Raw genomic sequence first — 24,343 nt, 5'->3', positions numbered from 1 at the left:
CACAAGGGAGAAATCTTGAGAAGAGTCTCGAAGTCCTTTCATAGAAAGTATTCTTGATTCAAAGATGATCTAATTTGGAAGGGTCCCCGCTCCGGCCTTTATCCTAAAGAAAGGGGTGGGTACATGACTAGGTCCTGCCCTAAGGGTGGGACCAGGAAGGGGGGTAGTTACACCCCTCTCCCCCTGCTGGACTTTCCCCAGGTCAGGGGCTGCGCGCCCCTGGAACTGGTTCTAGCCGGCAGATGCGTAGTGAGCACCGGGGTGCCACTCCGCAGTCACCTTCTTGCAAAGCCCTACCTACCCAGAATACACAAACCCTGTCTGGGACGGTGCGAACACCGCCCTTGACAGGAAACCCTTTGTCCAAGCTCTCCTCGCTGGAAGGACTCCCAACAGCAGGAGGTCAGACTCGTGTCTGTGGTGGCAGCGTCCATTTTGTGGAGCTGAGGCTTCAGTTAACTTTAACCGGGGTTCACAGTTACGTACATGTCGTGTCCCTCTAGAAGGGCGGGATGCTAACCTCGTCGCCAGGATTGGTGAGGGGGCAGCATCCAGATTCGTATGACACCTTACTCGACATGTCTTGATAAAGCGATACCGAAGTTACCGATATGTTACGCGTTATCATGGAACAGCCATTGGGTCTTGGTTCCGCAAGCTGCAACCGGGCTCGGCTCGTGCCAGAGCCCAATTCACACGGTTCCATGCACTCTGCCTTCAGGATTGTCAAGGCCTGCCATAGGAGTGACTGAGAGGAACTCGGGTGTCCATTTTAAGGTTAGGTATAGGGATACTACACCTATAGCAACGGGCGAGTACGCCACGTGGCCCCAGCTGTCGTGCAGCCAGTTGTGTCAGATTTAGATGGCCATCCAGGGGTGGCATAATACATGCTTCAGCCCCTGGTATGCCCTGGGTACACCGATGCCCTGAGTTACAGGGTCTGACAGGGTGGCCCAGTTCCAATTGGGTAATGCACCTAAGGTACATATCAATTTAGTGAGAGAACAGCTAGGCTGTGGGTCGGATTGGCAGGCCCACAGCCCGGGAAAGTCGTAAACCAGTGAAACAAAAGCAAAAAGTCCGGGTGATCATAGGATTGCAGACCCTACTCTCCTACATTGACCCATCTGCCACCTGGGTCTGTTAATTTGGATATCAGTCGAGCTTTTAGAGATTTTTTAAACAAAATTGCAACTCCCCTATTGTTCATCGTTTGTGTTGTAGTTATAACTAAATCAATCCATGGATTTTTTTTAACCAAGGCAGCAACTCTAGTTCTATCAAGTGCGTCTCCTGGAGAACAATGACCTGCGCATCACCGTCATGAAGATATTGCAAAATGTTGTCCCTTCTGGGACTGGTGCGGAGGCCATTGATATTCCAGGAGAGGATCCGCAAGCTATTCATAAAAGAGTTGCCTCTCTCCTACCACTATCCCGATGCCAGTTGCAACTGGGGGAAACCCAACGAAAGAGTAATATAATCATGCCAAAGATCACTTTGATACAAAAGAAAAGAACAAGCATTACCAAGAAAGAAATAAGGAACTTTTTGATTTCTTTCCCTTGCAACTCCCACTACTCTACCCCCCTCCCCCCGGGGAAACCCTTGCCCTATCTATAGGGAACATGTCCAGAAGATAGTGCCCCCTCCGAGCACCCGCAGTGTGGCTGAGATTTACAAAGGTGCCCAAGATAATCAAGAGGTTTGAGGTTAACCCACTACATTGTGATTAAAACTTAGAGTATGTAGCCTCTCCCTTTTTTATAATTTGCTCCTTGTCTCTTTTTTTTATTTTTAATCTCTTTGTCTTTCGTATTTCCTTAATAAGTAAGAATAGAGAGACAACAGTTTATTTAAGAATGATATAGATAGGAACATAATCCCGGAACTACTATCCGCGATACCAGTTTAGTGAAAGGGGTGAGAGACAACTCTAACAAAGGTCAAATCCAAAGAGAAAAGAAAACATGGCAGAAATGGAACCCCCGCCTAACCTGATGGACCTTCCATATTACCCAAAACCAACAACAATTTGTCTGCTGCTTGAACCGATCTAATGTTGTACATTTTGTTGTTGTGCATGATCTTTAATGCGGCTGGGAACTTGAGCTGGGCAGAGGCCCCTAGCTGCCTGAAGGCGTCTAGTCTCCTCCCCAACTCCCATTGTTTATCCAGGGTTACCCTAGATAAATCTGACCTTATCTGGAAAGTGAAGCCCTTCCCACTCAAAGATTTCCGTTTAAGGGCCTGACTAAGGATCAACTCTTTAAGGGAGTAAGTGTGGAAGTTAACTAGGATTTTCCTTGGTTTAGATCTTTGTGGATTTTTCCTAAAGGGATTCCTATGAATTCTTTGGATATCAGTACTCAGGTTTTCGGCTTACTGCTCAAGCTGTAAAGAATCTCTTAAAAGCGTGATAGCATACTGCTTTATGTCGGTGCCCTCACTCCCCTCAGGAACGTTAAGGATTCGAAGGTTACTGCGCCGGGCATTGTTCTCTCTCAGAAAGGGCAAGATCTTCTTTTCTAAGGTTCACAATGTCCACCTTAGCCTGATTCAGATATAATGAGAGTCCCGCCACCATTTCTTCTAAAACCGTGGTTCTGGAGTTAAGACCATTAATTGTATTATCAAGAGACTCGCAGAAGTTCCTTATTTCTGACTGGTTGGCAGCAGAGACCTTGAAACCCCTTTTTATGTCTAAGGACAGAGATGAGAACATAGATTTCAATGAGATCTCTGCCGGGTTGATACTAGTCTCTCCCTACGGGCCAGTTGACATTAAAGCCATAGCCTCCTGCAAAGCCTCTCCCGAGCTTGACAACTGTAGATCTGCCAATGCCTCTGACGCCTGCAGTGGATGTTGCTGTAGGTCAGCCTGTTCGGCTGGACTACATCCAGCTTCTAACCCTTTGTTGCCCTCCATCGTGGTAATCGGAGCCATGTTACCAGAAGACATGCTGCTAATATCGAATATCTTACCCACCGTTGAAGACTCCTCTAAATCCATTAAGGAAAGAGGGACAGGGAGGAGAGGAATATTAAGTACAGACACGGGTACCTCTTTAGCCAGGTCAAGGATTTGTGGGACCACTTTAAAATATGATCTTAGAGAAGGCGTTATTTTTACACTTGAACTCGAACCAAGAATAGCAGCCTTAGTAGCTTTTGCTGACTTACACCCTTTTGAGAGCTTAGCTTTGACCTCAGCGCATAAAAAAGTGGAAGATTTACTTTTATTGCTGCGTTCGATGGAGCTATGGCTCAGACCTTGTGGCCAACCATTTATATCCTTGGTTATTGCTAATAAAGGAGCTCTCTCCTCACTCACTTCTTGTTTCCTGGTATAAGATTTAGCCCACAGAGACGTGGCAGATTTTCCTTTTATGCCTCCTCCGGTGGAGTTTGGCCTTAAACTTTTGGTTATCAATGGGGGGTTACTCACAGTCCCGCTCGCACCATATGCTTCTTGTGACTTATTTTGAGCTTTCACTTTAGCTTTAGCTTTGACCCCTTGTTTTCCTTTCTTCCGCGTAACTGGCCCCGCTGTCGGTGATGTTGAACCAGCCAAGTCGTCTCGTTCCTGCCCCTGCACAGCACTCACCTTAGTAACGAGATCCTCCTCGGTCTGTCGTCCCCCGACCTCCGCTTGGCTTGCGTCTTCGCCACCCTCAATGGAGCCCGAAGAGCAGCCACGAGTGACCTGCAGAAGGCTCTGGAACCTACGCCCCTTACGGAGCTCCAGGGCGGCCGCTCCCCAATGCAGCAGACCACGCTGCCGTCCCGACAGCAAACCCGACGAAAGAGGAACCGCCTGCTCCCAACACATGGAAGACTGAACAATGAGACACAGAAACGGCAAACAGACCTGCGAACCAGGGCGGACCCAGGCGGAGCAGGGCGGACCTCCAAGCCGCCGCTACACTGCAGAACGCCGGTCCCAGCAGCATGCCCAGGCAGGGCCTGAGATCCGATATCCAGTAATCCAAAGAGTTTGCTGAAAGAGGGACCCCCCCAAAAAAGGCAAATAGGGGTATTCCTCCTATATCATATCGCTACAGGCACCTCGATTTTAAGCAGAAAAAAACGCACTACGAGAGTGACGTACTGGTGGCGAAGGGGGCTTGTAAATCTGCCCCCTTATTTTTCATTTGGTGAGAAGGCCATGCTATCTATTGCTCCCTATTACTTCTCTACACTTGCATAGCAGTTGAAAACAGGGCCATAAGGTTTTGGGGGCATGCATAACATAACTTTATAGATTGGTAAGAAGTGAATAAAGTGGATGTTTTTCACCTCAGGGTTCTGATTAACATCATAGATAATTGTCACTCGAAACACCCAGTGAGAAAATACCCATTATTTACTAATACCCATGATTGATTCTTGGATTTGTTAAATGCCAGCTGTATTGTTGCATGTATATAATATCTGCAACAGTATATCTCATCACAAATTCTCTCTTTATACTTACCTGGCTGGGGTTTTTCCACACTGAGATCTTTTTCAGGAAGGGCCGTGGTAGTCGTCAAAGGATTCTCAGGATTTGCTGTTTCAGGCGCTAAAAAAAAGAATGAAACGGTGACTATCTAGTCTATCTATATACTCACAAAGCTATATTGTTAGAACGGGGGGTCTCTAATTGGCAGTGGTATACACCTATGTCCAAGTAGAGACCCTTCCTTCTAGTCAGGGAAAGAGGGATACAAACTTTACATAACCCCCTTGGGAGCTTGGAATGAGCAGAAAGGCTTATGCCAAAGCCAATGTGTAAAGTATTTGTACACAGTAACACAGTGATAACACCACAAATGGCCACCACACCAGTTTAGGAAAAATAAAGTATCTTTATCTAAACTCAACAAGAGCAAAAACAACATAAATCCACCTTCCATGCATTAAAACAGCACTTAGAAAAAGTTATGTCAATAAAAAAGCTTGCAGAGAACAACTAGCTCCGCCTGGGGCTATTACGACGTTGTGGCAGCAATAAATCCAAAGTACAGTGCTGGCCGCGAGGTGCGCAACGTCGGGCATGGACTCACAAGAACCCCCAAACAAACAGCACCTTGGAAAACCATGTCTATGACGATGTACGGTGTCGTGGAGGTGAGGCGTCGGTGCCGAGGTCGAGGGCAGCTCCCTGGCTGCCACGGGGGAGGCAAGGTGTCGTGTTCACAAGGAGACTACGTGTCGAATCCAAGACAGAAGAAGTTAATTGCGTCAGTGGTGTCGCCGGTTCCGGTAAGGCATTGCAAAGCCGGCGAGAATGTGGAGTCAACCGCGGCGGTTATCGTCGACGTGATAAGAGAATGTAGGAAATGGTGGTGACGGAGTCGGTGCAAGTGCCGGGAACCACTGCCTGCCCTTAAAAAATAAATTTACATGCATTTGCAATGGGGAAGGGGTCCCTTGGGGCCCCCTTCCCCTTTGCAAATCCGTTACCATCTACTTGAAGTAGGTGGTAATTGAGAGTGATTTGCGACCGCAATTGCGGTCGCAAAACATTTGTACATGGTTTTCAGACTCGCTATTTGGAAGGGAATGCTCATTCCAAATAGCGAGTCGCAAAACCTATTTAGCAAGTCGCAAAAAAAATTGCGACTTGCAAAATAGGCTATGTACATGGCCTAATAGGTTTTTGCATACGCAAACGGGTTTGCAAACCCATTTGCGCATATAAAAACGGGTCGTACATCTGGCCCTTAGTATTTTATATTGAAGGAATTTGCAAAAAAGGAAAAGAATTATTGGGAAGATTGGTGCTGCATCTCCGCGACTAACTTTTAAATTGTTGGTTTTATTTCGCAGTACGAGGCTCCTGCTCCTGCCAGGGCCAGACTGGAAACTCAAAGCAGCCCTGGCAAACGTTTTCATACCAGTCCCCACACGGTGCACCCAAGTGCGGGGAGTGTGCTTGACCACTACAATGGGGGCTTTGGGAGGCTCTCCCCCTCAAAATATTTAGGAAACAATGGTGCATTCTACAACACATTTTTCATTATATATTGAATTGCATTAGCTTTTAAAGAATAGTAAATGAAGACCTTACTATGCACCAGGAAGCGACAATCTTTGTTGGGGTTTCTTCAATGATTCCCTTATTATCACCCTCCAACAATGCCTCTCATCGCTCCATAGCCCCTCTGTCGCATGTATTTCATATTTTTTATAGCCTCTCTCATACCATTGTAGGTTGTTGGAGCACTTTACACCACACACATATAGAGACAATGAATGATACATGTAAATCAGTGTATAAAAAATGTTACATAAGATAAAGGGGACCACAAGGTGTAGTATTCACATGTCATTCATACTGGTAGGCTTTTTTAAAGAGTGCTTGGTCTGGAAAAACACAAACTCCGGATTCAGAACGTAACACAGTGGCTAGCACTAACTTTAACATTAAAACTGTATTTCCACCCAAATAAACCTTTTTAGCAGTATCCGAATAATGAATGACTGGGAAAAAACATAAGTTACTAACTGGTACCATGCAGTTTGCAAGCAGCTCTCTGATGACAGTTTATGGGTCCCTCTGCTAGATTACGATTGTCCCTTATGAAGTGCACAGTAACAAAAAAATCAGTGACAAAAGCAGTAACCCACGGACCTATGCACATAAAATACTGCTTTTTAAATGCATGTTACAGGTTCTTTGCAGTAGGAATATTAACCCCCTGTGCTACATTAATCAAGTCAAAGCTGCCACTGGACAAAACTCTCGTCTCTCTCCAACAGGTACATTAATCACTGGCATTATTTTGACAATTTTATTGATGCTCGAAAGCTGCTAGTTATACAAGAAAGTTTGCTGTGCTTTTAAAACTGCTGCCTACGGACCCCCTGGGAATGTGTCATGGAGCCCTGGGGGTCCACGGACCCCACTTTGGGAAACACTAATCTAAACTAATAAATGCAGTAGACAACAGTGAGCCATGTGCATCCTTTTCCTCATGTAGCATTCATTCTTTTACAGAGAGCTAATCAGTAATATCTTAAGGATTTGTGTGACACTGTGCAAGATATATTTTAGGGGCCCGGGTTTTCGGCTCATTCAAGCCCTTCTGATGCCAAACTAAATTGAACTACATGTTAAACCTTCAGAAGTGAGTGCGCACAAAAACAGCCAAAAGCTAAAGCCACATGGTGACTCTCAGTCCAATAGTACCAGAATAAAGCTTAGACAAACATTGATAAGGGCATTTCTTTTTGACTTTAGGTATTGATTTCTGTTATTTCTTTTTGAGTTTGGTCTAAATATTCATGTGGAGCCTCTAGCGCAAGCTGTTTGGTTGTGAAAGTACTGGTATGAGCTTATAATGTATCAAAATGCCCCTTCAGGAGTTATAAATGAAGTGTAATGCTTGCTTCCTTCATGCAAAGCAATTTGATTATAAGCATTGGATAGGTCCAATGTTGAAAACACAGTGGCCCCCTTTAATGTTGAAAATATTTCCCCAATATTTGGCAACGGTTGTCAGTTCACCGATACACATTCAATCAGATCTCTCAAATCGACACAAAGTCCAATTTTTCCATTTGGTTTGTGTACTACAACCACGGGTGACAACCATTCAGATGACTCGATCTTTTCAATTATGTCTTGACTGCATAACCTATCCAGTTCCTCCCGTAAAGCTTGCCTTATAGATAAATAGATAAGGGAATATTTCTGACTTTGTGCACTTTAGGAACAACATTCTGTTTTAATATGATTTTGTACACAAAGTCCTTCCACAATCCTAGCTTAGGTGAAAATAACTTAGGAAATAATTTCTCCCATTCTACAGATCTATCCTCACTAATGTGAGATATGAAATCACTGTATCCTAAAACTTGTTGAGGATGATTAGGATCCAGAGTAATGAGCAAATATCTTTGTTGTGCCCATTCCAACAAAAAGGATCCCTCTTTGGCTAGGAACACATTGGCAACAATGGTCTTACCTTTAAAACTAATGTTGGCAATAAAATAACCTACAACTTTAATGGGTTTATTGCCATATCCAATAAGATTTATGTCTGTAAGTAACAATTGAATGTTAGAGAATTTCTGCAACCATTGATCACAAATCAGAGTATGGCGAGCTTATGAATCGGCCATAACTTTGACATCTTCACCATCAATGGTAATAATACAATATGGAGTATCATCGCTTTTATCATTGATTTCATAAATAATACGGATAAATGCTTCTACTAAGTCATCGGACTCTTGATGGACCACCTTGACATGAGCAAATTTGTTCCTGTTCTTGTTTTTATTCCTACTCATTCTGGAAAAGTGTTCCTTGCTTTTGCAATATCTGCAAATCTGTCCTACTGCTGAGCATCACCTGTTGTTTGCTAAATGATCAGATAACCCGCATTTAAAACAAACCTAATCTTTTTTTCCTGATCCTTGAGGACCTATACTAGATTTATATTTGCAACTTTCATTGATTGTCTTATCCTCATTCACATTTTTTACTACCTGCCCCTCAGAAGTCAGTTTTGCAGCCAGCTCTTTCATACCTAACTTAATTTCCTCAAATCTATGACTAATATCAATAGCTTTCTCTAAAGTAAGATCTTCCACAGCTAATATTTTCTCCTGCAATCCTGCATACCCAGTTTTATGCACCATTTGATCATGTAACATTTGGTCGTGAAATTCACCATATTTACATTTAGCTGCAAGAATTCTTAATCATTAACAAAAGAATCAATGGATTTGTTGGGCAGTTGAGCTCTTTTTAATTTTCTTTTTTCCACAGTAACTCAAAAGACTAATACATACATTTATCATAACTTCATATATGCATGTGGTCAGAAAACAATCCCCAAATGCCTCTGCCAGTTTTATGTTTCTTAACCCCTTTAACTGAATACAAACTAAACTCTAAATGAAATAAATTATACATCTTTGCCCTCCATCATTCATATGAAGGCTGTTCAGCTTGTAACCATTCAGCTGCAATACAAAGCCGAGTGACAGTCATAGCTATAAAAATTAAATAGCGGTGTTTATATAGGGGAGTACCCTTGCCAAGTTTGGGCCCCATACCCAAGAGCATAATTGCAGATGTAATAACAATCGGAGCCCCAATAACTCTAGACAAAAATTGCTCTATACCAGTAATATAATTTGTCAAATGACCACAACTAAAAAGAATATGCAAAATATCCACATTGTCGCCCCCTCACCGAAAACATTTACTATCTTGTCCTGTCCCCCATTTGAGCACGCGTGCCGGCATATAATGCAAATTAAAAAATGTTTTAAAACATTGTGCTTTCAAGTTGGTGGACAACAAGGCTTCCCTAGATCTGATAATTTTTTTTTAAATATGTTTTTATTGCAGAATTATAAACAAAACATCGAGGTCCGTTAACCGTCATACTACTGCATTGCAACACGCTGAACATCATTAAAATAGGACACAGCCATTCAGCCCACATCCCGGAGGCCGGGCGGCGCTTTAACAGGGTCCAACAGGCGGTCACCGTATGCTTCCAAAGGTGCTTCAGGTCAACAACACATTTATGTATCCGCTTTTTCCCCCACCAAACTCCCTCTCCCCCCCCCCCCCCCCCCCCCCCCCACCGTCAGTGTCATTCAGCCATGTCGTATGGGCGACATCCGGGCCCACAGTGCCCGCACTATCAGGTCTATGCTAGCGCTCCACAATGACAACCGTCCATTAGCGCCTAGCAACTGCCATCCAGCCTCAACCCATGTATACCTCCCGACACCCCTCTCCCTTAAAGGTCAGCCAGAACTCCCAATGGCAGGCGTCCGTCCTATCACTGTTGCGGTGTCCCAAGAACTCCCCTACCACCCTCCCCTCCCAACTGCTGCCGATGTGGGTTGTATCTCTAGTCCCTCCATAATGGGTTGCTGCCTATCGGGGTCAGGCATTCGGTCTTCCTAGCCTCATGGAGCCTCACTCTCGAGATGTCCCTCCTCCTCGTCCACTGTCAGATAGTCGCTCAAAGCCTGCACAATCATTTCCCAAGCCCTTGCCATCTCCAGGCTCCTCTCGTTACCAGTTCTCGTGGCCTGTCGCATTCTGATCACTCTCACACATCTGGACCATTTCAAGAGCTCATTCGTCCACCTCCGAACTGATGGGCCCTCCCTGGATTTCCAGTGCCAAGTAATCTCCCTTTGTGCTAGCATGAGTCCCATGTCGATAAACTTGCTCGTAATTTTCGTCTTCGCCGTGTGAGGGAACCAAAGCAGCAGGCACGCTGCCATGTTGAACTCCACTTCTCTGTCCGTGACAGCGTTCAGAAGCTCGCCCACCTCAGGCCAATACGTTCCTAACTTCGGGCAGTCCCACAGCAAATGATCCAGCTCAACTTGGAGTGCCAAGCACCTCGGACACGCTGCATCCTGCACCTGGAAGTGCCGTCGCAGTTTCCCTGGTGTCAAATAGGCCCTATGTAGTATGAAAAAATGCACCTGTTGGAAGAGGGCATTCCTGCAGCCTTTCCACGTTCGTTTCAAGATGTGCCCCCAAACCGTGTCCGGTATGGGTTTACCTATGCTTTCCTCCCATTTACCCTTTAGCGCAGTGAGTGGTTCCAGGCCCTCGTTTAGCATTCGCGAGTGAATGCAAGTCACCGCCTTGACTGTACCCGCAGCCATCACCACGTACTGGCAGGCCATAGTCGTGTCCGGCTCTGCCAGTCCTCCCTTCCAGTGTTTTTGAATTGCCGCGGTTACTGCGGCATGCAAGAGGTAGCTCCCATCCGAGAGGCCAAACTGGTCCTGCAGTACCCCAAAGGGGGCCAACACCCCATCCACATACAGATCTCCCACCATCTGCAAGCCCAGCTCCTCCCATTCTGACAATGGGGACCAGTCGCCTCCATGCGGTAGCGCTGTCAACATCCTGATAGGGATCTCCGGGGCATACGGTCGTGCGGCTTTTGCCCTCTTCAGGCTCCTGTGCCAACACTGCCGAAGGGTTTTCTCCTCAATGGTGAGATCTCTCTGTCCCAGTTTCTGCCTCATGACTATGTAGGATAGGACGTGCCTCTGAATACCTCTTCCGCGCCTGTGGTCTGGGCCCCTGAATTCTCTCGCTATGTGCTGTGTCAGGATCTGCAATTGGGCCGCTAAATAATACAGTTCAAAATCAGGAACCGCCATTCCACCTTCAAGCTTGGGTCTGATCAGAGAATGTAACGCCACTCTACGCCTGCCATGGCCCCAGAGGAAAGCAATAATCATTGATCTCAGATCTTTGAAGATCCGCTGGGGGATCCATATCGGCAGGGTTCCGAAATAGTAGAGCAGCCTGGGCAGAGCCACCATCTTCAGCAGTGCCACTCGGCCCTGCACTGACAGGGGGAGGGAAGCCCAAAAGCATATGCATCCCCGCAGCGCCCGTATGCAGGGGCCTATGTTTCCCTCCAGCAGATTCGCGGCCTCGTGGTAAACACGGACCCCAGGTAAGTAAAGCACATGTCCTCCCAGGCCACCTCCACTGTAAGAGGAGGATATGACTCATCCGTCCTCAACGGGAAGATGCAGGTTTTGTTCCAATTGACCTTGAGGCCTGACAACCTACCAAAGCGAGAGAGCATCTCCATCGCCTCTCTGAGAGCTTGTTCCGTATCCTCCAGGTAGAGCAACAGGTCATCCGCGTACAGCGAGATATGATGAGTTTCCCCACCATTCCAAACTCCCCTGTACCACTCTCCCGCTCTCGCCAGCGCCGCTAGTGGCTCCATCGCTAAAGCAAACAGGAGAGGGGATAGCGAACAACCCTGTCTCGTCCCTCTGCGCACCGGATAGTCGGGTGATATAACAGACCCCAGTCGCACTCTAGCAGTGGCAGCTGAATAGAGCACCCTCGTCCAGCGGCCAAAACCGTCTCCCAGGCCAAACTTCTCCAGCACCCTGTCCAAGTACTGCCACTCCAGGCTATCAAAGGCCTTCTCTATATCCACCGACAGTACCGCAGATTTGACGTCCGAGTCTGGGGCATTGTCCAATATGCGGATCAGGCGGCGGATGTTATTGGATGTGTTTCTAGTGGGAATGAACCCTGCCTGGTCGTCGTGTACCAACGAGGTCATGTGTGGCAATAACCTAGTGGCCAGAATACGGCTTAAGATCTTGTAGTCCACCGTTAACATAGACAAGGGTCTATACGACGTCACATCCATTCCCTAGATCTGATAATGACATCTTTTAAGAATATATTATCTACTCCCAAAATCAAAGACCATTTTCTATATGACAGTAATAGCTGATAAACCTCCCCAATTTTAACATGGCGCTGAAGGGCCGCAACTACTGTGTTAGGAACAGATAGAATTTTGTCAGAGAAATAAAATCTCGAATTTGAAGAAACTTTAAAAAATGAGATTTAGCCAAATTATGCTGTCTAGACAGCTCTTCAAAGGACATAAGGGAAGCACCAATATCAAAGAAATCCCCAAGTTGACCAATGCCCTTTACCCTCCAACCCAAAGCAACATTATCCCAAAAAATAGGGGGAAGAAGCCTTACGGCATTTGTAGGGGTATACCGGGATAATTTCTCCACTAAACACAGCTTACGTACTCTTTTCCATACATTAAAAGCGGATATTATCACCTTAAACCTTGTTTGTTTATATTAACTGCCATCAATTTGTTTGAAAAAACATTGTCTTGCCTCTGGTCCCAGCAGGATCTGAAAAATTGAGGGGGCCTCTGCAATGTTGCCTGTCTCTTCCCCAGTCAATAAAATCTGCATTTTTAACAGAAAACAAGCATAAAAATAAAGGGCAAAATCCGGGATAGCTAATCCCCCACGTTCGAATGGTAGAGTCAGAAATCTCATAGCCCGTCTAGGTTTGCCTGGTGCCCAGAGAAACTTAAAACAAATGGACTGCAGATGTTGAAGTTGGGCCACATTAATTTCTAATGGTACAGCTCTAAACACATATAAAACCTTGGGTAAAACATTCATCTTAATAATGTTAGTTCTACCAATCACTGTGAGGTAAAGTCGGGACCACTTATCCAATGATTCCTGAATATTACGCAGTAACATAGTCCAATTAGCATCAACTAATTCATGTAAAGAAGATCTAATTCTAATGCCCAAGTAAGTTGCGTCTTTTGTGTCTCGAATGTCATCTAAGATCACCTTTTCAGTAATTAAGACTTGCGTTTTGGTAACATTTAATTTTTATCCGGATGCCTGGTCAAATAAAGAAGCTAGCCGCTCAATCTCTTGGAGCACTGAATGAGGATCCGAAGTGGTTACTGCAATGTCGTCTGCATATGCAAACACAGAATAGGGGACATTATGCACCTTGAAGGGCTTAATCAAGGAGTTGTTGCTTAGCTGCTTAATAAACTGATTTATGTATAACGCAAAAAGCAGTGGTAAGCAGGGGCAACCCTGCCTTGTGCCCCTAGTAATATTAACGGTCTCGGATAATAGGCCCATTGAAGCTATCTTGGCGACAGGTGAAGTGTACAAAACCTAAAGGGCAGTAATAAACCGTTTACCAAAGCCCAAGCATGACATAAATTCCCACAGGTATCCCACTCCACACGGTCGAACACCTTTTCTGCGTCCAATAAAATTAGGCCTAGTTCCCGCTTTTCTGTCTGGGCAACATCGAAAAGCGGCACCAACTAATTAACATGCGTATCTGTGCTACACTCAGGGATACATCCATGTTGAGTCTGCGACATTAAGGGAGTAATAATTTTAGACAATCGGGTGGCCAAGATCTTTAAATACATTTTACCATCGCAATTCATTAATGAGATCGGCCTGTAAGAGCCCACCACTACCGGGTCTTTACCCTTTTTATTAAAAACCACAATAGTGGCTTCTGCCCAAGATTTAGGGGCAAATCCCTCCTGTGCCGCCCTGAATGTGCACAACATATCTTCTTTTATTAAACTGAAAAAAAGCTTATATATCTCAACCGGGAGTTTGTCGGGTCCAGCAGCCTTCCCTAAAGCTAATCCGGTGACCGCTGCTTCCAACTCTTCCATCATGATTGGACCATCCAACATTGCCCTCTCACTGGAATCAAGCTGTGCTATACCCCCTCCAAAAAATGCAAGGTATGCGCACTATGGGTTGCCTGTTGAGTATATAACTCCGAATAAAACTGGTGACAAATTGCTAGTATCCCTTTAGGATCCTGACAAACTATCCCTGCATTATCTTTCAAAGCACCAATACAGCTCAGAGATTCTTTCATGCGTAGCCGCCGTGCCAAACACCAGCCCATGGCTTCCCCAAATTCATGAATTTGTTTTTTATGAGCCAAATATTTTCTGGCATTTTCCATGTTCAATACTCCTTGAATTTTAGCCCTTGCTAACTCAGTAGCTTCCTCTAGCTCTTGCATGTTAACCCCTTGTGACATAAATCCCTGAATTAGTTTACCCTCTGTGTCTCTAAGCGACGAATACTATTCCAGCATCTCCTGCATTCTCTTCTGGTTCTGCTGAAAAACAAACCTTAACACCTCACCTTTAAAGCATGCCTTGAACGAGTCCCATACTATTGCATAATGGGCAGAATATCTATTGATAGAGAAAAACTCTTTAATCCATTTAGACATTTCTCCCCGAAAATCTTCATTCAAACAGAGTTTACGGTCAAATGAAAATGTTTTCAACTGCATATGATGGGCAAGAGCGGCAACGACGAGTACAATTGGAGAATGGTCAGATGAAAACCTAGTCAAGATTTGAATTGAAGCCCCACCCAATGACAAAGCAGATAAAAAAAATGATCTAGACGTGCAAACCTTTTATGGGGAAAGTTAAGCTCTACTCAAAAATGTGTGTCTCATTAACTTTTTTGATATAAAGTATATCCGATTGAGAATTTGCATATCACATACATCAACATCTTCTTCTTCATCAACTTCATCAACAGCAATGAGTGGTAAATGACGCAAAACACTCCTCCCCTCTGCACCCAAACAGTTTTTAAGAATAGTTAGTTTCTGCTTATCAGTGTACAGATCACCTCCTATATAGTCTAAATAGGCTTCAAATCCATTGTTCTATTGCTTCCACTCCAAAACAGGATCTCCTGGATTGGGTAAGAAAGATAACAGAGCGACAATACCATCCATCTTGTCACTAAATTATAGATTATGTGCCCAAACTATCAACACAGGATATAAGACAAAGAAGAAGATAGAAAAAAAACAGCAGAAAGAAAAGTTGTATGTACACTGATATTAACTGATCAAAATGCAATTCTGCAAGATGTGAATGTAATTAAATTCCCATTAAATAAATACACTTTATTTTTCTCAAAGGTGTGTGAATCACCGTATCAATTCACACTTTTGCAGAAATAAATTAATGAATTTATGTTCTGTAAATTATATCTTGTTGAGCGCGATGTAGGAGTGTGATTTAATTCCGTACAGTTAATTCAGCAACAACAATGTTCACAAGGAACTTGTTGGACTTAGCCCTTTTTGCAGGGTCATCCCTGAACTTTTTGCATTCCTCCTGGATTTTTTCTGACCTGTTGTTGGCTGTTTTATGACTCTGGGCACTTTACCACTGCTGATCAATGCTAAAGTGCATATGCTCTCCCTATGGTAAAATGATGTATGGATTAGTGATTCCATCATTGGCTGGTTTGATTTACCTGTCAGACCCTAGTACAGTGCACTAGGGGTGCCCAGGGCTGGTAAATCCAAATGCTGCTTGTGGGCTTGCAGCACTGGTTTTACCACCCACAGAAGCAGCCTGTAAAAAGTGTGTCTTAGGCTTGCCGTTGCAAAGCCTGTGTGCAGTCTGGTACTGCCATGCTGACTGGGCAAGTGCACCCAGTTGACAGTCCCTAAACCTGCCCTTTTCTGCATATTAGTCACCCCTATGGTAGGCCCAAGGGGGGTGCATTGTAGGTAAAAGGTAGGACATGCCCTGATGTGTGTGGCATGTCCTAATAGTGAGTTACAGCCATTTCAATTTTTCACTATTGCAAGGCTATCTGTTCCCCATAGGCCAGAATGGGCAGTTTGTATATTACATCTTATAATCCTAACTGAGTCGGAACCAGGGAGAAATTCGAATTTAGTATGCCTGAACTCAGAGTGATAAAATACATATTTTTCTGAAGTTGGTTTTAACATTCTTTGTTTGAAAATACCACTTTTAGAAAGTAGGTATTTTCTTGTCTAACCATCTAAGCCAGCCTCTGCTAGGTTGCGTATTCCTTGTCTGGCGTTTGAGAGACAGGGGCTGGGGGATTCCAGGAGACAGGGTGAGTCAGCACAGGGCTGAATAGAGAGATCTGCATATAGATGGGAGGGAGGATTTGCACTTGGGACCTGAATAGGGCTGTGCCTTCCCTCCACAATGCTGGCTCCACCTCCTGTGGATCGTCTGATGTCCCTGCCCTGCCCTATGAAAGGAAAGAAGGAGTCGTGTAAAGAGAGTGCCTCAGGACTGACCAGAACTGGTTTGGACTAGGCAAAGGGCTCTCTGCCTTCAGAGAACAAAGAGAAACTGTGTATAAAAAGGGGGGACCCAGACCCCAGAACTTTAGATCACTTTGGGAAACAAGAAAAAACCTTTGCTGAGGAGAGGAACCAGAGAGACTGAGGAGAGAATATCCCTAAGCTGAAGTGCTGCTTGGGGGATTGGCCTGCAGTGGTTGCCTAAGAGAGGAGAGAGACCCTTACGGGTGTAGTTGCTCTTAACAAACACTTTGGGCCAGATGTAGGTAAATTAGATTTACCGATTTTTAATTACCGAATTTTACCGATTCGGTAATTAAAAATCGGTAAATCTAAAGGGTGGATATGTAGGTATTTCCAGATGTGGAAATACCGAATCTGTAACAATCGGTATTTACCGATTCTGTAAATACAGAATCGGTATTTCCCATTGATACCTATGGGCTTTGAACTCATCTGACGAGTGTCCAACAACCACAGCCGCAACAACAACCACATGTATAAGTACAAGCCCAAGTACATGTGGAAGGAGAGGCAGCGCAAGGAGATGCGCAAGCAGAGGTGCATGGAGGGGCACAAGTGCCCACAATAGTTGTTCCTACCGAAGTCCGGGGCACATCAGGAAATCGACATTCAAGCCGAGCTATCATTTGAGGAAGCCGCTCCTCCTGATCATTCACTGTCTTCCACATCCCTAGCAAGGAAAAGATCAAGGATGGTGTCTACATCTTGTTCAAGCCCCCTTCCTTCTGATGATATGGATCTAACTTGGGAACCACCACTGCTGTCTGAGAGTGAGGCACACCGTGATCTGACAAAGGTAGCTAAGTGTAAAAGGAAGGTCCCCGAAACTCTCGTACTTATGGAGTGTGATGATGACGCTGAAGAAGAAGTGGCGTATACTACTCCTGCTGATGAAGACTCTCACGACGACGATGCGGTCATCATAAACGTCACTCCAGGCTCAGCGGGCATGCAGCAAACAGACATTTTTACCCTAGCCCGAAATGCTGCTGAGCGTGATGTTGTCGACGAGGAGGCAATGGGAACACCATCATTGGAGTTAACTAGTACACCACCACCTACCGCTTCCATATTTTTTTCTCGCCAGAAGGGACCTCCATCCACCTTGACCTCAATTAGTGGTGGTGCAAGTGCACAACGTAGTAAAGTTCGGCAACACACATCCTCCACTTCATCTGGCATTAGCAGCATGACCACCAGTATCGCCTCCTCCGCCCCCCACAGACATTTGAAGTCCGCAGTTTGGAACTTCTTTAGTGTTTGCACAACAAGGGAAAACATAGCCATTTGTAGCATTTGTGAGCTTGCAGTTAGTCGTGGTAAGCTTGGTACCAACTATGGTACCGGAGGCCAGAGAGGTCATCTTGAGAGAGAGCACACTCTCCAATGGCATGTGCACCTAAAGGAGATCAAGGAAGCCCGAATTGGAAGTCAACAAACTGTATACGTTGATGTTTCATCTGATGATGACGAGGAGGAAGAAGCTTCAAACATTTCTTCACTTACACCCAGTACCCCTGTCAGCAGCACACCCCCTGTGAGCCACACAAAGAGTGTGGGAGAGAGTGAGACACCAATGCGAAAAAGTTCATCATCACAGAGCGTCACTGGGTCGAAGAAGTCATCATCATCATCCCGTAAAATCATGGTCCAGCCCACCATTAGAAGCATGTTGTTTTCAGAAGCGCCATTTGAAATCAACCACCCACTGACGCGTCTGTATAACACTAAGCTGGCTAAAATTCTAGCTCTGGACCTTCTCCCTTTTTCTTTTGTGGAAGGGGTTGCTTTTCTTGAATTAGTGGCAACGCTCAGCCCTAAATGGAAGGTTCCTAGCCGGTTCTATTTTGCCAGAGTTGCGGTTCCAGCACTACATGCAAATGTGCTGGAGGTGATTGGGGCAGCTTTGCAGAAGAGTGCTGTTCACACTATACATCTGACAACAGACATGTGGACCAGTGGCGCAGGCACTGATTACATGTGCATCACTGCACACTGGGTCTCTTTTTCAGGAGTTACAGCAAAGCTAAGGGCAGGTGTTGAGCTGCTCGGAAACATGCAACACTAGACATGTTTGGGATGGAGACAAGTCATACAGGAGAAAACATTTTGAAGGAGTTTAACACAAAGGTCTTTCAATGGCTGTCCCCAAAAAAACGCAAGATTGGTTATGTTTCCACGGATAATGGCGCCAATGTAGTTAAGGTTATGGAACTGGGTAAATATTTTAGAGTGCCGTGTTTGGCGCGCTGTATAAACCTGGTTGTTAAAAAATTCTCAGGTGAAGAAAGTCCAGTGTGCGAGTTACTGACCACCTGCCGAAGAATGTGCATACATTTCAGCCATTCTTTTAAGGCCCGGAAGCATCTGAGGGGCCTGCTACATGAACGTCGACTGCCAGTGAAAGCACTCATCCAGGAGGTGGCAACACGTTGGAACTCAACCTTTTACATGCTTGAGCGTCTGTAGGAGCAGTTTACGCTAGTCGATCAGTATTTCTTAACACTGGGTACAGCTATGAAGGACCTGAGGCTAGATGCGGAGCAATGGGAGCTAGTTAAAAGCCTGACAGACATGCTTCGTCCTTTTGAGGTCTTCACGCGTGCAGTCAGCAGGGAGGACTGTAATTTGGGAAAAGCTATCCCATTGTTGCGCATGCTAGAGCACCAACTGAAGGCGGTGTCTTCTATGTTTCAAAAACATGAGGAAAAGCAAGAAGCTTTTCATTTGGCGGAGAAATTATTACAGCGCCTACTTGGCGATGAACGTCTTCAAATGATCCACTTAGAACAGCATTACATTTGTGCTACTATTCTGGATCCACGGAACAAAAAGGCACTGGCAGGCAGAGTATTCTTTCCTTTTGATGACGCAGAAGTTACAAAGTACAAACATTGGCTAGCTGTGTCAGCCACTCGGTTTGAAAGAGAACGGCAGGAAATTGAAGGAAAAGGCAGTACATCAGCATCAGCAGGCCATCCAGAGTCAAAAGAATCCACTTCTGCACCTGTGGCAGTGGCAGAAGTGACCTCTCAGCCGTTAAAGAGACCAGCAACCGGATCATCTGCACCAGACACAACAGTAACATTGTGTGAAGAAGAGCATTGGCTAACTGAGCTTGGGTTTGCTTCTCTAAAGGTCCCAGCAAAAAGTAAGCAAAGTGGAGGAACCGTGGAGAACCTTGAGTCGATGGTGCAGGACTATCTGAATGACTCAACAGAGGTCTATGTTCATGATGACCCATTGGCGTATTGGCATGGGAAAAAAGAATTGTGGCCAGAGATCTCCAACCTGGCTATAAACTACTTGTCTTGCCCACTCGCAAGCGTGTCTTCTGAACGTGCTTTCAGTGCTGCTGGTGGCATTGTAATTTGCAACAGGACCCGCCTCTCGCCCGAAAATGTGGAAATGTTAAAAATGACCAAGATGAATCAGCACCTCATACTACCAGATTACAAAGTACGAGAATACACGCCGGAAGAAGACGAGGAGGACGCCAACTTAGATGAGGGAATTTCTTCTCTGTTAGGTGACCTACTCCCGCCTGAATTCGCAGAGTATGAGGACGAACTCTTCTTCCCTGACACGAGCCCTGAAAATGAGCCAATGAATCAATAACTTTCTTTTTCGTCCTTATTAACTTTTATTCCTGTGTGTATGTCTTTCTTTGTCTTGCAAAGTCAATATAAATAAAAACTTTAATAACCTAATCACAAAAACAAGCCCATCAGCAGAACTGTCTTCACTTATTTGCTTATTGATTTGAAGGTGCGGCAGTCTGCATTCCTCAGGTTCACAAGTTCACAAGAACATGCTCCTCTATCCTCCTCCTCCAGACTCCTATTTGCCTCAAAGCAGAGGGCTGGATTACGCCCAATAAAGAAAGACTCTGCACTTGTGGGGGTGTTCTACTTCTTTGCGGGTGAGTTGACGGCTCTGGGGCCATTGCTGGGAAGGTCTAATACCGGATAAAAGTGTTTTGGCGAAAATCAGACTTGAAAAAGGTTTTGCCTTTTTGCTCACTATCATGTTTTCGGGGGCCTGTTTGGGGGGCTTCCTGATGTTTGTGGGTGGGTTTCGGGTCTGGGAGCACTGCTGGCACATACTAATGTTGATTGCATTTGTTTTCTAGGACATCCATGGTGGAAAAGTGGAGTCATGACCTAGCTGCACAGCACGTTTGGACAGAAGGCCGAAAAATATTGTAAGTATGAGATTTTCCATTTTTGCTTTTTGGCTGTTTGGGGGTCTTCTACTTGTTTTCGCCTGGGTTGAAGGCTCTGGGGCCATTGCTGGGAAGGTCTAATACCAGATAAAAGTGGTTTGGACAAAATCGGAGGCAAATTTTTTTTGCGTTTTTGCTGACTTGCTTGTCTTTGAGGTGCTCTTTGGGGGGGTTCCGGGTGTTTGTGGGTGGGTTTTGGGGTCTGGGAGCACTGCTGGCACAGTCTAATTTTGATTGCATTTGTTTTTCAGGAAATCCATGGTGGAAAACGGGAGTTATGGCCTAGCTGCACAGCGCGTTTGGACAGAATTGAAAGAAGGTCGAAAAATATTGTAAGTATGAGATTTTCCATTTTTGCTTTTTGGCTGTTTGGAGGTGTTGTGCTTTTTTGCGGGTGGGCTGGCGGGTCTTGGGGCATTGCTGGGAAGGTCTAATGCCGGATAAAAGTGGTTTGGACAAAATCAGACTTGAAAACGTTTTTGCCTTTTTGCTCACTATCATGTTTTCAGGGGCCTGTTTGGGGGGCTTCCTGGTATTTGTGGGTGGGTTTCGGGGTCTGGGAGCACTGCTGGGTATGGATACTTTTGATTGCAAGAGGTTTGAAGAAAATCCATGGTGGCAAAGGGGAGTTAGGGCCTAGCTGCAGAGCGCGCGCGGAGTGATTTTTGAAATTGGCCTGAAAATGACTAAGTCCCCATTTTTGTACTTTAGCTTTTTGGCTGTTTGGGGGTCTTCTACTTGTTTTCACCTGGGTTGAAGGCTCTGGGGCCATTGCTGGGAAGGTCTAATACCGGATAAAAGTGGTTTCGACAAAATCGGAGGCAAATTATTTTTTGCGTTTTTGCTGACTTGCTTGTCTTTGAGGTGCTCTTTGGGGGGGTTCCGGGTGTTTGTGGGTGGGTTTTGGGGTCTGGGAGCACTGCTGCCAAGGTCTAATTTTGATTGCATTTGTTTTTCAGGAAATCCATGGTGGAAAACGGGAATGATGGCCTAGCTGCACAGCGCGATTGGACAGAATTGAAAGAAGGCCAAAAAATATTGTAAGTGTGAGATTTTCCATTTTTGCTTTTTGGCTGTTTGGGGGTGTTGTGCTTTTTTGCGGGTGGGCTGGCGGGTCTTGGGGCATTGCTGGGAAGGTCTAATACCGGATAAAAATGGTTTGGACAAAATCAGACTTGAAAAAGTTTTTGCCTATTTGCTCACTATCATGTTTTCGGGGGCCTGTTTGGGGGGATTCCTGGTGTTTGTGGGTGGGTTTCGGGGTCTGGGAGCACTGCTGGGTATGGATACTTTTGATTGCAAGAGGTTTGAAGAAAATCCATGGTGGCAAAGGGGAGTTAGGGCCTAGCTGCAGAGCGCGTGCGGAGTGATTTTGGAAATTGGCCTGAAAATGACTAAGTCCCCATTTTTGTACTTTTGCTTTTTGGCTGTTTGGGGGTCTTCTACTGGTTTTCGCTTGGGTTGACAGCTCTGGGGCCATTGCTGGGAAGGTCTAATACCGGATAAAAGTGGTTTGGACAAAATCCATGAGGAAAAAGTTTTTGCTTTTTCTGACATTTCGCTCAATTTAGCGTTTTGAGGGGCCTGTTTGGGGGGATTCCTGGTGTTTGTGGGTGGGTTTCGGGGTCTGGGAGCTCTGCTGGGTATGGATACTTTTGATTGCAAGAGGTTTGAAGAACATCCATGGTGGCAAAGGGGAGTTAGGGCCTAGCTGCAGAGCGCGCGCGGAGTGATTTTGGAAATTGGCCTGAAAATGACTAAGTCCCCATTTTTGTACATTTGCTTTTTGGCTGTTTGGGGGTCTTCTACTTGTTTTCGCCTGGGTTGAAGGCACTGGGGCCATTGCTGGGAAGGTCTAATACCAGATAAAAGTGGTTTGGACAAAATCGAAGTCGAATTTTTTTTGCGTTTTTGCTGACTTGCTTGCCTTTGAGGTGCTCTTTGGGGGTGTTCCGGGTGTTTGTGGGTGGGTTTTGGGGTCTGGGAGCACTGCTGGCACAGTCTAATTTTGATTGCATTTGTTTTTCAGGAAATCCATGGCGGAAAACGGGAGTTATGGCCTAGCTGCACAGCGCGTTTGGACAGAATTGAAAGAAGGCCGAAAAATATTGTAAGTATGAGATTTTCCATTTTTGCTTTTTGGCTGTTTTGGGGTGTTGTGCTTTTTTGCGGGTGGGCTGGCAGGTCTTGGGGCATTGCTGGGAAGGTCTAATACAGGATAAAAGTGGTTTGGACAAAATCCATGCTGAAAAGCCTTTTGGCATTTTTTGTAACTTAGGGTTCGTTAGGGTTAGCACTAGCAGCAGTATTCCATGTGTTTGGGGGTGTTCTAGATTTTTGCAACTGGGTTCTGGGGTCTTACAGCACTCGTGGGAATGTGTAATCTTGGATGCAAGTGGTTTGAAGAAAATCCATGGTGGGAAAGGGGGGATTTGGCCTAGTTAAAGAAAGCGTTTGCCACTATTCTTAACTTAGGGCTCGTTAGGGTTAGCAGTATTGTATTGCATGTGCTTGGGCGGGGGGCTGTTTGTGGGGGGGTTTGCGAGTCTTGGAGCGATGCTGGGTATGGATACTTTTGATTGCAAGAGGTTTGAAGAAAATCCATGGTGGCAAAGGGGAGTTAGGGCCTAGCTGCAGAGCGCGCGCTGAGTGATTTTGGAAATTGGCCTGAAAATGACTAAGTCCCCATTTTTGTACTTTTGCTTTTTGGCTGTTTGGGGGTCTTCTACTTGTTTTCGCCTGGGTTGACAGCTCTGGGGCCATTGCTGGGAAGGTCTAATACCGGATAAAAGTGGTTTGGACAAAATCCATGAGGAAAAAGGTTTTGCTTTTTCTGACATTTCGCTCAATGTAGCGTTTTCGGGGGCCTGTTTGGGGGGCTTCCTGGTGTTTGTGGGTGGGTTTCGGGGTCTGGGAGCACTGCTGGGTATGGATACTTTTGATTGCAAGAGGTTTGAAGAAAATCCATGGTGGCAAAGGGGAGTTAGGGCCTAGCTGCAGAGCGCGCGCGGAGTGATTTTGGAAATTGGCCTGAAAATGACTAAGTCCCCATTTTTGTACATTTGCTTTTGGCTGTTTGGGGGTCTTCTACTTGTTTTCGCCTGGGTTGAAGGCACTGGGGCCATTGCTGGGAAGGTCTAATACCAGATAAAAGTGGTTTGGACAAAATCGAAGTCGAATTTTTTTTTGCGTTTTTGCTGACTTGCTTGCCTTTGAGGTGCTCTTTGGGGGTGTTCCGGGTGTTTGTGGGTGGGTTTTGGGGTCTGGGAGCACTGCTGGCACAGTCTAATTTTGATTGCATTTGTTTTTCAGGAAATCCATGGCGGAAAACGGGAGTTATGGCCTAGCTGCACAGCGCGTTTGGACAGAATTGAAAGAAGGCCGAAAAATATTGTAAGTATGAGATTTTCCATTTTTGCTTTTTGGCTGTTTTGGGGTGTTGTGCTTTTTTGCGGGTGGGCTGGCAGGTCTTGGGGCATTGCTGGGAAGGTCTAATACCGGATAAAAGTGGTTTGGACAAAATCCATGCTGAAAAGCCTTTTGGCATTTTTTGTAACTTAGGGTTCGTTAGGGTTAGCACTAGCAGCAGTATTCCATGTGTTTGGGGGTGTTCTAGATTTTTGCAACTGGGTTCTGGGGTC

The 24,343-nt window shown here is 45.4% G+C and overlaps 1 protein-coding gene across 1 annotated transcript in view; it reads right to left on the bottom strand.

Moving 5' to 3' along the window:
- LOC147709124 (uncharacterized) overlaps window positions 1–24,343 on the bottom strand; it is a 3,078,084-nt gene that overhangs the window by 1,550,371 nt on the left and 1,503,370 nt on the right. The window contains exon 21 of the mRNA XM_086927727.1: window positions 4,481–4,567. Coding sequence (XP_086783853.1) covers window positions 4,481–4,567 — 87 coding nt within the window. The remainder of the gene's footprint in view (window positions 1–4,480; window positions 4,568–24,343) is intronic.

Source organism: Lissotriton vulgaris, chromosome 6 (assembly GCF_964263255.1).
Source record: "Lissotriton vulgaris chromosome 6, aLisVul1.2, whole genome shotgun sequence".
In the NCBI taxonomy this organism is placed as follows: domain Eukaryota; kingdom Metazoa; phylum Chordata; class Amphibia; order Caudata; family Salamandridae; genus Lissotriton; species Lissotriton vulgaris.
This window is presented reverse-complemented; position numbering and strand designations above follow the sequence as displayed.